Source organism: Erinaceus europaeus, chromosome 10 (assembly GCF_950295315.1).
Source record: "Erinaceus europaeus chromosome 10, mEriEur2.1, whole genome shotgun sequence".
In the NCBI taxonomy this organism is placed as follows: Eukaryota; Metazoa; Chordata; class Mammalia; order Eulipotyphla; family Erinaceidae; genus Erinaceus; species Erinaceus europaeus.
Genome location: NC_080171.1, coordinates 17,108,918 through 17,124,564, shown reverse-complemented (window position 1 = coordinate 17,124,564; position 15,647 = coordinate 17,108,918). Strand labels below are relative to the sequence as shown.

At 43.4% G+C, this 15,647-nt stretch overlaps 1 protein-coding gene across 1 annotated transcript; it reads right to left on the bottom strand.

Moving 5' to 3' along the window:
• Positions 1–8,869: 8,869 nt before the first annotated feature.
• LOC103114437 (olfactory receptor 13C7) lies at positions 8,870–9,826 on the bottom strand. Its single transcript, XM_060198908.1, has one exon. The coding sequence runs from the start codon at positions 9,824–9,826 to the stop codon at positions 8,870–8,872; it is 957 nt and encodes a 318-aa protein (XP_060054891.1).
• Positions 9,827–15,647: the final 5,821 nt, after the last annotated feature.

Below are 15,647 nucleotides of genomic sequence, written 5' to 3'. Positions count from 1 at the left end.
ATATGTCTCCTTCCTTTTAGGCTTCTGTTCCTTAATATTCACTTTGGAAGGGTTTATTTATTTATTTATTTTTAGAGATACTTCATCCTAGAACTAAACATTCTCATATATTCCTCATTTTGGACTTTCTGTCATGACACAGCTGTCCAAATTTTTCCCTTTCTTCCAAATCCCCCTCCCCCCATGCCACTTTATCACAAGGAATGATGCCAGGAATGAGGCAGGGCTCTCCAGAGTTTACATATTCTTTTTAAAGTGATTTCTTACCTTTTTCATAAATAGGTTGATAAAGAAAATAACTTCTCTGAAGTCTGATATAGTCCAGAGGCTGAAAATAACAAATCTGGTTGAAAACATCAGCCAGAGGCATTAGAACCTGAAATGAGTAAAGGTTTTCTTGTCTTCATTCTCTGTTTAAGCAAAATCCACAGAGGACTACCCACTGCATATGTGAAGCCCTTTAAATACCACTCCCCTGTTGGCGTTATTCTAGTCTCTAAAGTGATTTGAAGCTTAGAAATTGAAGCAACAAAGTTTAGAAACTTTTCAATCATCTGGGAATATGTCCCTGAGATCCAATTATTATTTTTTTTTTTGTATTCTTCCATAAAGACTTTCTTTCCTCACTTCTTAAAACATTTTTTTTTAAAAAAAACTGTTTTTATTTTTATTTTTTAAGGCTTTTAAAAAAAATCTCACCAGAAACACACAGAAAGAGGGCTAAAGAGAGAACCAGAATATCATTCAAGCATATGTTATGCCAGGTTTGAACTCAAGACCTCATGCTGTACCTCTTCTTGGGTTGGCTTCTTACTCACCTTGTTGAGTAACTGGAAATTAGAGGGTAGGGGACAGAAACCTCACCTAGAGTCCATGGTAGCCCTCAACAAACATGAAGTCAACAGCAGAGAACAGTACATTTTCCATTTCTAAGTTTAGAGTCATGAGAATGGAAAGAAGCAGATATTATTGGAATGGAATTCCCTAGTCTGTGTCTCAGCAAACAAACCCTGAATTATGCATTAGAGATGTCATAAGTGCATCTGGCCCTAGATGGCACCATGACAGATTCACAGACGTAGCATATATGGGCCTGAAAGAGGCCAGTCGTTTAAAAGATTTTCTCGGGCTGGTGAAATAGCTCACGTAGTGCGCTGCTTTGCCATGTTTGAGCCCCCACTTGAAGAAAGCTTTGGTGTTGTGGTTTCTCTCTCTCTCTCTCGTTATTTAATTTTATTAGTGACTTAATATTGATTCACAAAATTATAAGGTGACAGAGGTATAATTCTGCACTGTTCCCAACACCAGAGTTCTGTATCCCCATCCCCTCCATTGGAAACTGCATTAGTTGTCCCAAGGTTACAGATATGAGTTAACTATTATTATTTCTGTAACTATCTATCTATATTTATAAATATTTGCCCTTTTCTTCCCCCCCCCCCATGGTCCTGTCTTCTCTTCCTTTCACACCTACATCTGTTACTACTTCCAAATATCCTTCCCTTGTTCCTCTTCTTTCTCCAGGTCCTGATGGGGTTAGTTCAGAGCCCTCTGTTCATCTTTCCCCTATCATTCTCTTTCTCTGTCTCTGCCTCACTGCCTATTTCTATCTAAGGGAGAAAAAAAAAGATATCTAAAAGTCTTTCCTGTGTGCATCTGCATGCATTCCTGTTCTGGGTTTCCTTGGTAGGGCCAGAGGATATCCAATCCACGGGTGAAGTCATTTGGTCTGGCCCTGCCAAGGTAACCACAAGTTGCGACTTGAAATTCAATAAATCTAGAAGCTTGCTTCATAGTAAATATTAAATGCTGATTTTTAAGTTGATAAATTTTTACAGCCCTTGAATAATGTTATGACTATCCAAAGGAGTCTTGGCAGAAAGAACATGTCTCAGCGCTGTTGTGGGAAACATGCCTGGTTATCACTAAACTCTGTAACTTCCACGCACAAATCTAGATTATTAGTTAAAGAGAAAAACTGTTGGGGTCAGATTTACCCAGGACCAAGAACTAGTGATTGTGCTCGCCCCCTCTGAAGACATCTGTCACTGCTGTCAGTGTGGCCAGGTACCAGGCATCCAGCAGAACTAGCAGTGGAGGGTGTTGGTTGCTTTCTGCTCTTGATTTTTGTTTTTACCAGAGAGCACCACTGAGGTCTGGTTTAGAGCTGTTCTGGGAATTGAATCTGGGAGCTCAGGGCCTCAGACAGGAAAGACTTTTGCATAACCATTATGCTATCTTCCCAGCCTTTTCAGTGCTTTTAAAAGGAGGTCTCGAAACTTTATACCAGGCTCAACCTGACACTGTTGACTGGCTACTGGCTACAGAAGAAGGGCAAACACTAGAAGAAGAAGTGCTTTTAAACACTCATCAAGTCCTGCTCTCCATGCACAGCTACAGGCCAAAATAAAATGCCTTTTTTTTTTTTTTGCCTCCAGGGTTATTGCTGGGGCTTGGTGCTAGCACTAGGAATCCATTACTCCTGGCAGCCTTTCTCCCCATTTTATTGGATAGGACAGAGAGAAATTGAAGGAGGCAGGGGAGATAAAAATAGACACTAGCAGACATGCTTCACTGCTGGGGAAGTGTCCCCACTGCAGGTGGGAGGAGAGGGGGAGCTGGGGGCTGGAACCGGATCCTTTTGTGAGTCCTTGTGCTTAGTACTTAACCAAGGTGCACCATTACCTAGCCTGGACCACAGTAAAATAAGTGTCTTTAGGTGGGATGAAACGGGTGACCTTAAGCAGCTAGGCTTGGAAACAAAAGGGGACATTTCATCAGTGTAAGGCCAAGATAAAATAATACAGGAAATAATGTTGGCGAGGAAATGAATGTTCTAATTTGATGGCAGTCACTTTAGCTAAGCTTTTTTGTTCTATCCAGGCCTTCAAGTAATTAAATGAGCCGCACCCACACTGGGACAGCAATCTATTTCACTCAGTTTTTCAATTCAAATGTTAATCTCATGAAGCATTGTTAGACACTGCAAGATACATAAAAGTCCTAGAAACTCAGTAGTGACTGCAACACTCAGATTTGATTTCTAAGTATGCCAGGTGATGGTGCACTGAGTAGAGCACACACATGAGATGTGCAAGGATCCAGGTTCAAGGTCCCAGTCCCCACTTGCAGGGGGAAAGCTTCATGAATGGTGAAGCAAGTGTTGTATCTCTCTCTCTCCATATATATATATATCCAATCCACAGGCTAAAGTCATTTGGTCTGGCCCTGCTGAGGCAACCACAAGTTGCGACTTGAAATTCAATAAATCTAGAAGCTTGCTTCATGGAAAATATTAAATGCTGATTTTTAAGTTGATAAATTTGTACAGCCCTTGAATACTGTTATGACTATCCAAAGGAGTCTTGGCAGATAGAATATATATTCCATCTCCCCCACCCAGTTTCTCTGTTGCTATCCAATAAGTGAATATTATCTCCCACAATAGGAAATAATAGTTCCTTAGAATAAATTGTTTCTTAATCTGGAGGGGAACTGTGAATGTTGAACTCAGAACATGTCAACATACAAAAAAGCCATCAGAAGGTATGAATTAAGTGAAAATAACTTTAAAAACATTTTTTTCTATTTATTTACTTTTGACAGATACTGAGAGAAATTGAAGGGGCAAAGAGGATAGAGAGAAAGGGAAACAAAGAGACACCTGCAGCACTGTTTCTCTAATCAGGAAGTTTCCTGCTTGCAGATGGGAACTGGGGGTGTGAACCTGAGTCCTTGTGCACTCTAATATGTGCATTATACCAAGTGCATCACCACTCAGCCACCCCTCCAAAAAAATAACTCTTAAGGATCAGGTCTAATTGACAATTTATAGGAAATACAGACACTACAGTTTTATAAAAGTAGACATTAAGATTCCTCTTAGTGGGAGTCAGGCGGTAGCGCAGAGGGTTATACACACACAGCGCAAAGGGCAAGGATCAGCATAAGGATCCCGCTTCGAGCCTCCGGCTCCCCACTTGCAGGGGAGTTGCTTCACAAGCAATGAAGCAGGTCTGCAGGTGTCTGTCTTTCTCTCCCCCTCTCTGTCTTCCCCTCCTCTCTCCATTTCTCTCAGTCCTATCCAACAAGGATGACATCAATAACAACAACAATAATAACTGCAACAACAATAAAAAAAGGGGCAACAAAAGGGAAAATTAAAAAAAAAAAAGATTCTTCTTAAGACTTTTCCCATCTAAGCTCCTATATTGCAATTTCTGTTTTCATGTGGGTAAGGTTCTCTTTGTGTTTAAATAACTAGTTATCTCTCTCCTCAGGCTAATTTTCTCTCCTGAAAGGCATATAGCCTTGACATGCCCTCACAGTTATAATGCCCCCTAAGTTACTAACAAGTGCCTGTATTTAAATTTCAAAAACCTTAGAAAGGAAATAGGATTAACCTTGTTTGGGTCATGTCTAGTCATCTGTGGCCAGGAGAAGAGGCATGGCTGGCCTATCAGTTCCCTCCTATACAGGAGGGAACATTTGCTTCTGGTTGGACTTTCTCGCTAGTTTGCCTTGAACTCTAGCTGTGCAATGTTACATTCCCTCATGCTCACAAAGCAGGAGTGCTGTGAATAAGCCTCCAAGTAATTTATCTTCGGCCAGGAATGGACTCTTCTTACCCTAAGTGGGTACCATACAGGCTCTGTTCTTCCTTCCTTCCTTCCTTCCTTCCTTCCTTCCTTCCTTCCTTCCTTTCTTTCTTTCTTTCCTTCTTTCTTTTTCTTTCTTTTTTTCAAATTTTATTTTTATTTTATTGGATAGATGTGGAGAGAAAATGAGAGGGGAAAGAGAGATAGAAGGGAAGAGAGACACCTGTAGTACTGTTTCGCTTTCATGAAACTTTCCCTCTGCAGGTGGGAGCAAGGGGCTTGAACCTAGGTCCTTGTGCATGGTAACACGTGTGTTCAACCTGATGTGCCACCACCTGGCCCCAGATTCTGTTATTTTCCATGTGTTTCATGACAAGAAAAAGAATGGGAATTACTGAAGTAAGGCAGAGTGGGGAGATTTCAGAGAATTTATCTGCACTATGAAGCAAGCTTCAAAGTCACAGCCTTGGTAAATCAGGGAGCTATATTCTAAGCAAGTCTGATTCCAGCCTTGTTGGTGTTAACATAACATGGCAGTCTTATCTGTTTTATAGATTCTGCTGTCTTGCCAGCACCAGTAGATTCTGACAAAAGAACAGACTTATTACTCGATTACTGGAGTTTGTCTGAGGTTGCAGTTTGAGTTTTCCAGGAACTAGACTCTGAGGTGGTGAGGACACAGGTTTTCTAGGAAGTGTTCCTGGGGTCAACACAGGGAGGGGGAGGAAGGATAAGGAAGCAGGATTGGGCAAAGGGAGACACTGAGCTGGGATGTAGTTTCAGCAAGGCTTTAACCATGCCTTTCAGGGGACTTCGGATCCAGGAATGACCCTGAAAACTGTCCTGAGTAGGGCCAAGACAGTCATATACCTTCATAAGTTTGGCTCTATAAACACACTGCCCCAAGGAAAGGGTGTGGCTTTGGATGAGTCAATGCTCTTCTGGAGCTGACAGGCAGCTGAGGACTGTCTACCAGTAGGTCGCAGCAGTTAAAGGCACATATTTCTGGCTCCCGCCAAAGGATCTGGGTGGGGAACCAAGCAGTCTGTATTTATTGAAAAGGTTTATTTATTTTTGACCTTTATTGTTATGATAAAGAGAGTGAGAGACCAGAGCATGTGCAATCCTGGGACTCTGTGCAAACAAGCCCTGCTAGCTCCCCACCCACTTACAGTCTTGGTAGCGGTTGATTGGTTGATTTTTGCCACAAAGGTTGTACCTGGAGCATTATTACAGTTATTATTACATTATTCCCAGTTCCATTATTCCCAGTGGCCATTTTTCCTTTCTTTTTTTCCTTCCTCCCCCACTTTGGATAGAGGGAGGGAAAGAGAGGAAGGGAGGGAGGGAGAAAGAGAGAGAGAGAGAGAGACCTGCAGAACTACTTGCTCCGTCACTTGTGAAGCTTTCTCTGTGCAGGTGCTTGAACCCAGCTCTAAAGTATGTGCTCCTCCTGGGGAGCTACCACATAGCCCCTATTTTTTTTCCTTTAATGACTCATTTATTTAATCAAAGAGAAAGGAGAGAGAGAGAGAGAGCGCGAGCCACAATGACATGGGAAATTCTAAGGATTGAACCTGAGGCCTCAGGTTTGCAAAGCCTCCCCTTTACCCACTGAGCCCTCTCCCAGGTCCTCCCAGGTCTTCTTAAAAGAAGTGGCTTTGTTTGTTTGTTTGTATCACAGCAGATGGAACTTCGGGGTCTCACTTGTGTGTTCTGTCACTGCTCCCTCACCAATCCCATCTTCCTACAGTTCTTTCACTTCAAATTAGCAGGATGAAGTATATTGAAAAGAAAGTTTGCTCTGCCAGCATGCTTCCTTTTCAAGTTAATCCTTGACTTGGGTAGAGTTTGTGCCAGGTGGATGTTATCCTTTCCCTATAGTGAACCAAAAAGGGTGGGCTTTGTACTCAATAGAGAAAGGCAAGCTCATAGAGGATGGATAAAACTGGTTTGGCAAGGAAGATGAAGCAGGAACATGTTTCTGGGGCGCCTGAGATGCCACACAGCCAGTACTCGTGTGTTTCTGCCTGGATTTGAACTGGGCACATGTAGGACCAAAAAGAGTGCTTGGCCTTGTGCTTGACGAATGGAGCTCAGGGCCTGAAAGCGAGGTCTGCGGGGAGATGTTTGTTCACTTGTTTGTTGGTTTTATTCAGAATATTTTGCAACTGGGGAGTTGACTCAATGAGGAGAACCTGGGTCTCACAGGCCTGAGGCCCCAGGTGGTACCTGTGTCATCACACATGGCACAACACTGCTTTTAATTCTTGAGGTGGGGTGGGGAAATGGACATCTTTTTCTCTAAAGAAAGAAAGAGAAAAAGAAATGAGTTTTGCCTCCCTTTGGCCCTTTATGTGCCGCACCTCTGAGCCCCTCTGGTAAGAGGCCTGATGAACTGGCCCTGCCTTGCTGTTTCATTGGTTTCAGTGGTCCTCCATCAGGCAAGCTGACTTCATCTTCTTTTTTAATTAATTTTGGATATAAACAGAAAAGTAGGTGGGGAGGAAGGCGAGATTTTTGTAGCATTACGTCACTGTTTGTGAAGCTTCCCCCTCACAGAGGGGGACTGGGGGCTTGAACCTGAGTCTTTCTACACTGTAATGTGTGCACTCAGCCAGGTACACCACTGCCTGGCTCCAGCTCCATCTTCTACAGGTCAGTTTCATCATCCTCATGCCAATGTCCCCTCAGACAGCCATGGCACCTGTTGGTATGCTTCTAAATTCTGCTTATAAGGCCTTCTGTTTTGATCATCACATAGGGTTCGTTTGTATTACTTACGCTGTCGTCTATTTACATAATCACTGTTTTCATTGGTTTAATCCCCACTGGTTCCTGCGCTTTTTCCTTCTCCCCACCCCCTATCGACGTACATCCTCTTCTGACCTGACACTTCCGCCTCAGGAGATATATATAGGACAGGATTGTGATTAGAGATAGCTAGATCGAACTGCATTCCCACTCAATAAAGATTGAACTGCGTTCCCAGCTCAGCCATGAGTCCCTGGTCATTTCTCTCCCGCCCGCAAAGCTAGCCTGGCAGGCACCCCCCTTTGTTCCTCTTGCAGGCCCGTCCCATAGCTCTCCAAACTAGAAGGTCTTAAGACTTAAGGGTGACAGAAGAACCAGGAAACTTAAAACCAGGTGCCATTAGAAGTGCTCCCAGACTAAGGTCATCTGCACACAAACTACAGGATCCAGCTTGCTTGCCAGGCGGCGGTGAAGACCAGATTAGTTCATGCTTGAGGCTCTGAGGTCCCAGATTCAATCTCCAGCACCGCCACAAGTCAGAGCAATACTACTCTGGTAAAAGAGAGAGGTAGAGAGAGGGGGTGGAAGATAAGAAAGGAAAGGAAAAAAAGAAAAGAGAAAAGAAGAGAAAAGGAAATTCTTTGTCCCAACTCCTCAGATTCTCAGGGAAAGAGAAAGCACTAGCTCCATTCTCATTTCAGTCCTGCCTGTAAAACACACACACACACACACACACTATGGTGTGCATTTTTGTCTATAATCAAGATGGATTTTTAAACATTCATATCATGAAATTGTGGCCCCCACAGTCTTGAATGCTTCCTTTCCAGAGCAGGGTCTTGAATCCTCACATCTCTTTCTCTCTCTCTCTCTCTCGCTCTCTCTCTCTCTCTCTCTCACACACACACACACACACACACACACCTGGTTTTAGGTTTGCTTGCTTTTAAAAATTGCTAAAGTGGGCAGGGGAGATAGCATGATAGTTATGCAAAAGACTTTCCTGCCTGAGACTTCAAAGTCCCAGCTTCAATCCCCAGCACCACCATAAACCATATCTGGGCAGCATTTTGATTAAAAATAAGTGGGAGTCGGACAGTAGCACACTGGGTTAAGCAAAGGTGGTACAAAGTGCAAGGGCCGGCTGAAGGATCCTGGTTTGGGCCTCTAGCTCCCCACCTGCAGGGAAGTTGCTTCACAGGCTGTGAAACAGGTCTGCAGGTGTCTGTCTTTCTCTCTCCTCTCTCTATTTCTTTCTGTCGTATCAAACAACGATGACAACAGTAATAACTACAACAATAAAACAACAAAGGCAACAAAAGATAGTAAATAAATAAATATTTAAAAAAGAAAAAAGAAAGAAAAATAAGCAAGGAAATAAATTGTCCCAGTAACAGCAAAGTTCTCCACTCAGTTTTCCAGTAATCAATCATCATATATACATGCTGTGGGAGACACATTCTTCTGAGATTCCTGGGTGACAACTGAGTTACAAGGACATCTGTCCTCTGTCATCACTATGTGAAGAGTTTCTGATGCAATAGATTCTTCACAGCAGCCTTCACATCCTTGTTTCTGAGGCTATAAATGATGGGGTTGAGCATGGGAGTGAAAAGTCCATAAAAAAGGGAGATGAGTGTGTCTGAAAGGTCCTGTTTGTCTGCTCCCAGTGGGTCCTTGGACTTGGGCTTCCCATACATGAAGAGGATGGTTCCATAGAAGACGACCACCACAGTAAGGTGGGCAGAGCAGGTGGAAAAGGCCTTTTTCCTGCCCTCAGCTGAGGGGATCCTCAGGATGCTGGCGATGATGAACACATAGGAGACAAAAATGAACAGCACTGGCACTGCGAGGAAGATGACATTGGTCACCCCCATGCTGATCACATTGATGGTGATGTCAGCACAAGCCAGCTTCAGGACAGCCAGGATCTCACAGGCAAAATGGTTGATGACGTTGTCCTCACAGAAAGGCAGCCTCATTGCAAGGGATGTTTGAACCATGGAGGCAGCACTTCCAGCCATCCAGGAGCTGGCAGCCATGGGCACGCAGGCAGCCTTGCTCATGACCACGGGGTACCTGAGGGGGTTGCAGATGGCCACATAGCGATCAAACGCCATCATGCCCAGGAGCACACACTCTGTGGCCCCCATGGCAAAGGACAGGAACATCTGCACAGCACAGGCTGAGAAAGAGATGGTTTTCCTGGGGGTCAGGAAGCCATCAAGGATGAGGGGCACAGAGGAGGTGGTGTAGCAGATGTCCAGGAAGGAGAGGTTCCCCAGGAAGAAGTACATGGGTGTGTGCAGGCGGGAGTCAAAGATGGTGACCAGGATGAGGACCCCGTTGCCCAGCAGGATCACCAGGTACATCAGCAGGATGAGCACAAAGAAGGTTTTCTCCAGCTTGGGGTGAGCAGAGAGCCCCAGGAGAATAAATTCTGTTACAGAGACAGTCTCATTGTCCTTTTCCATTGCGTGTCTCCTCTTCCAATTGAAGAAACTACTCAAAGATTGAGACGACTCAAGTTTCCTTGCATTGTATATTTTCAGGGCATCTTGCCTAAAGTTCCAGAAATCCTAAAAGTTCCAGAAATTTTAAGTGGCCAAAAAACACTTTTGAGAGTCTGTAGTTGCTATTTCCTAGGAAAAAAATAATAAGATCAGAAATTATTTTAAGGCCATAGGACATTGCTATCATTTAAAAATAATTATGCCAGGCATTAGAGACAGCAGAGAATATGTAGGGCAGGAATAGATAGCATAATGGTGATACAGAGAGACACTCATGCCTGAGGCTTCAAAGGCCCAGGTTCAATCCCCTGCACAACCATAAATCAGAGCTGAGCAGTGTTCTGGTTAAAAATAATAATAAAAAAATAGAAAAAGAGAGAGAGAAAATCTGTATGGCTGGAGTCCTGGATGTTTCCTGTTTGATCCCCAGTACCACTATAAGCCAGAATTGAATGGTGTTCTACTCTCTTTCAATAGACACATAACTTTAAAGGCATAAATTGATGATTTTGATAATTTGGTACATTTCATCAGAGGTATAGTACACTCACTATAGTGGTTCTTTATCCCATATGGCAATTCATCTTAATAACTACTTATTTATCAGAACAGTGACCTCGAGTGTGTTTCACATCTCCACTTTATGAAGATTACTTGTGAAACAAGTTGTAAACCTTCACTTCATCTCTTCTCTACTTCTTTCTCATAAAGAAGAACATAATTCCACAGTTCTCACCATCCCCAAGAACTTTGTTGGCAACACTAATTCCTGGACTTTACACCCTCTGTCCATCTAGTCATCCATTTCTTTTTTATTATTCTTAGTGATTTAATAATTATTGACAAGATTGTGGGATATATATTTAGTCCACTGCCTGTTAGTTGTGGGGCTTTGGCAAAAATTAGTAAAGCCATGGGCCCCTTGGAATGTGACTTATATAGACCTACTAGATTTTTCCAAAATGGAGACCCTAAATGCTATAATCTTACCTTTAAATTCCTAATTATTAAATGATTTGTTCTGCTTTATATCATCATGCTTTTTCAGCCACCAAATTGCACATGCTACCATGACATCAATCTGACTTCACTGGGTAGATTACCTCAGCAATGTGTCCTAGAACCCCATCTCTCTAGAGCCCTGCCTCACTAGGGAAAGATAGAAACAGGCTGGGCATAGGGATTGACCTGTCAATACCCATGTCCAGCAGGGAAGCAATTATAGAAGCCAGACCTTCCACCTTCTGCACCCCATAACAATCCTGGCTCCATGCTTCTAGAGGGATAAAAAATAGGAAAGTCTCCAATGGAGGAGATGGGATACACAACTCTGGTGGTGGGAATTGTGTGGAATTGTACTCCTTTTATCCTATGGTCTTGTCAATCATTATTAAATCAATAAGAAATAAAAATTTGTAAAAATAAATAAGTAAGGGAGTCGGGCGGTGGTGCAGTGGGTTAAGCGCATGTGGTGCAAAGCGCAAGGACCAGCGTAAGGATCCTAGTTCGAGCCCCCGGCTCCCCACCTGCAGGAGAATTGCTTCACAGGTGGTGAAGCAGGTCTGCAGGTGTCTGTCTTTCTCTCCCCCTCTCTGTCTTCCCCTCCTCTCTCCATTTCTCTCTGCCCTATCCAACAACAACAACATCAACAATGGTAATAATAATAACCACAACGAGGCTACGGCAACAAGGGCAACAAAAGGGGGAAAAATGGCCTCCAGGAGTGGTGGATTCATGGTGCAGGCACTGAGCCCAGCAATAACCCTGGAGGAAAAATAAATAAATAAATAAATAAATAAAAATTTGTAAAAAGGGGGAATACAATTCCATACAATTCAATTCCCACCCCCAGAGTTCCATATCTCCCCCCGCCAAGAAATTCCCCTATTATTTATCCCTCTGGAAGTATGGACCAAAAGTCTTTATAAAGCACAGAAGGAGGAAGGTCTGGCTTCTGTACCTGCCTCTCCGATGGACATGGGTGTTGATAAGTCATTCCATACCCCATCCATTTCTGAACTGATCCACAGAAACACTTGTTAATCCCCAGTGTTTGGATGACATTTTCTATGGGGAACAGATGATTCAGGGCTCAAGTTAAAATGAGCTCACAATTTGGCAGGGAGGAAAAAAATATAAGGGTTCAGGAGAGACTAGAACATTTGGAAAGGCACTTAGAGTCTTGAAGGGAATAAGAGTCAAGGAAGATGGTTTTGGTAATATTGAATCCAGCTAGACCTTTAGACCTAAACGGAGACCAGCTCTGGGAGCTGCAAGGAAAAGGGTGGAGGACTCCAGGGTAACTTCATAATCTGGAGAAGCTCATATATCCCCTACTCTGAACCTAATATTCATAGAGAGAGAGGATTGCGTCCAAAAATGCTCAAGGGATCACAGCTTCTGAAATTTGTTTCTCTTAGGTAACTAAAGCAAGGTTTTGTTTTCTTATCATTCTACCAGATCACCTTCCTTCTATGCAAATGTCCACATAAAGATCAGAGGACTTAACAGTTCTGGAGGGTTGGTGGTTTTTTTTTTATTCAGATGTTAGTATGTCATTCAGACTAAAGTTCTATTACCAGTCATGTTCCCTGAGTAATCTAGTTCAACCTTCTTTCCCATCCCAGATCTTTTTCTTGACTACAACAATGCATTTCTACTCCAGCTAGTCTCTTCTAATGAAAGCAAATTTATTACATGCTTAGACCACACAGAGATATGGAGTATGAGAAAATGTTAAACCCTCAAGGAGTCTGGGTTCTCTCATGCATATGGTGGTGTGTTGGGACTATGTGATAGCTTGGTAGAGCATAGGGGAGCTCTCCCATCCTTGGATGGAGGTCTGGATAGACACCCCACTGGTAAGTATCTCTCATCATAGAGGTGAGCCAAGAGGGAAAAAGTTTCCCAGACTAAGCTTGCCTTGTTAGTCTCTCAAGCCCGCAGAAACCCCAATACTTCCCTCCATTAACTGCAGGCCACATGGCCACCTACTTTAAGATTCACTTACTCAGTCACCTTACCTTCTGATCACAGAAGAACACACCTTATCACACACTCCTAGCAGTACCCTTTGATGTCCTCAATTTGCATCAAACCTTGCTTCTCTTCTCTCTATTTTGCCTTAACTGGTTCTACTCCTCTCCTCCCCTCAAATGCCTTTGGGTAATTAAATGCCTGCATCAGGAGACTAATTGTCTTGACCTTTATGTATCTGCATCAATTCTTGTCATACCAGTCCCCTACCATAGGGGCAAGCCGACCTTTAAGAAACCTGTAATTTCTGGCATATTTCAATAATTCCCTTTGTTTGGTTTTCTATTTAACTCATGTCCACCTGCTAATAAACGAGATCTGAGCACGCTGCAGTCTCCCCGATGTCTTTACTCTAGAAAGAACCGGCCCGTTACCTTTCCCCTGGAGATCACCCCACCAGAAACCCCACAGTGGTGTTTACCTTCCCTTTGGAATTTGTGGAAAAACGCCAGGTCTCTAAGCCCAAAGGTTTGGGCTATATTCTGCTTAATCTTCTAACCTGTTGTGCAGACCTCAGTACTTCCTTCTCTAGACCCAACTCCCCCCCCACCCCCCATATTACTCTGCTTCATGATAGGGGTGAAATAAGTCAATGATGCTCATATTCTTATGCTTTCTGCAGAGGATCCAGGGGCTCATGCATTTGTGATCTCACTGGTTCCAGCTATCTCTTTTTTTCAAAGATAGAGAGATAGTGTGGGGGAGAGACACCATAGCTCCAGTGCTTCCCCTGGTGCTGTGACACTCCTATGTGGTACCAAGCTGGAGCCTGGGACATGTGCATGGCAAAATATTTTCCTTACACAGTAAGCTATCTCTTCAGCCCCCTGCAAAAACTTTCAGAAAAAGAATCTTTGTTTTCTGAAATCCAAAACACACACCCCCTAATATAAATAAGAGTTGTTCTTGTTGAGTAAGGATCAAAAAGATTCTGGAAGTCTGGGATGTTCTCTTCGTGAGCCCGTTTTCAAGGACAGGCCACAGTAATGCACAGCTCCAAGAGGCTCCGTCATCTCTGTAGGCAATATGGTATCTCCTGTTGTGTAAATTCAGGGTGACCTCAGCCATCCCCTGACTACAATGTGAATAGTGCTCCTTAGAGTTGAACAAGAAGAGGTCCTGAAACATCGGACCAGTTTTCATCCCAGGTTTTGGGTGTCTCTGAAGTAGGCAAGGCCATGAGATGAGTCTAGAAGGTCTGATAGGCTTCTAATCATCTACATTGTTTTTGTATTTTTCCCTCTGTGTGGCCCTCAATTTCTGAGATATCACTGAAATCTCTATTTCTTCCTTTCTCTAGACCACAGACTATTGGGGGCTAGAGAATCAGATGCTGGCAATGCTACTGTGCTAATAAAGGTGGAGGATTGCTTTTATAAAAACCCCCACTTACCTTCTTCAAGGAAACAACTGGGAAAGTGTTCCTATAGCCTGAGAGCATTCTGTGAGCCAGGAGTATTAATGTTAACTCAAAAGGCCCAGGTTGAGATGGGTCCCTCTGATTGGAAGAAGGGGGGAAAGTCCTTCTCACTCTACCTGGTTCCATGTTCTAGGCAAACATCTTCCAAAGAATGAACGCTACAGGTAGACGCCACTATGAAATCAACAGTATAATTGGTACTATTGTGTTCCCTGAAGTGATTAAAAGTTTAGAAATTGAATCACACCAAGTCAGGAAACTTTTCATACTTCTGGGACAATGTCCCCAAGACCCAATTATGCTGCAGGCACTCTAGGAAAACTTTTTCTTTCCTTCCTGAGTTACTGCTGGAACTTTCTACTCTCAGACCCCTAACAGATAATCTGGAGAAGCATTTATATGCCCGCCTTGCATTTCTACAAATTCAAAAAGCTTTAAATTCTTGAACAGAGCATCTAAAGAGATAATAATTATCTAGGGGAGTCAAGTGGTAGCACAGCAGGTTAAGCGCAGGTGGCACAAAGCACTAAGACTGGCCTAAGGATCCTGGTTCGAGCCCCCGGCTCCCCACCTGCAAGGGAGTCTCTTCACAGGCAGTGAAGCAGGTCTGCAGTTGTCTGTCTTTCTCTCCCCCTCTCTGTCTTCCCCTCCTCTCTCCATTTCTCTGTCCTATCTAACAATGACGACAATAGTAACAACAACAATAATAACTTCAACAACAATAAAAAAACAAGGGCAACAAAAGGGAAAATAAATAAATAAATAAAATACTTAAAAAAAAGAATTATCTAGATCTCCTCAGACAACACTGTTAGCCCACCTGCATGTTAGCAGTCAGGCTCAGGCAAAGATTAGTAAAGTCATGGGTCCCTTGGAAAATACCTAAAATAGACCTACTAACTTTTTCCAAAATGGAGACCCCAAATCTCACCTCCTATAGTCCCCACCTCTCGAGAGCCCTGCCTCACTAGGGAAAAATAGAAACAGGCTGGGCATGGGGATTGACCTGTCAATCCCCATGTCCAGCAAAGAGACAATTACAGAAGCCATATCTCCCACCTTCTGCACCCCATAATGATCCTGGGTCCATTCTCCCAGAGGGATAAAGAACAGGAAAACTTCTGAGGATTGAATCACCTCGTCACTACCAGCTCTGTTCCTGGGTCATCTCTCCCACGTCGCTGAGTGAGTAGCAGCCCAGGCTGACTCCAGTCGCCATCTCTCCAACCCAGAGAGTACGCCCAAGAAGAGGCACCCCCACGCTAGCCCAGTGAGGCCTAGAAAGTTGGACTATGGCAGAGAGTAGCTCCCAGTCTTGAAAAAAAA

What these genes read in the sequence shown, in the direction of transcription:
- LOC103114437 (XM_060198908.1), bottom strand. Translation starts at nt 9,826, where the DNA reads ATGGAAAAGGACAATGAGACTGTCTCTGTAACAGAATTTATTCTCCTG.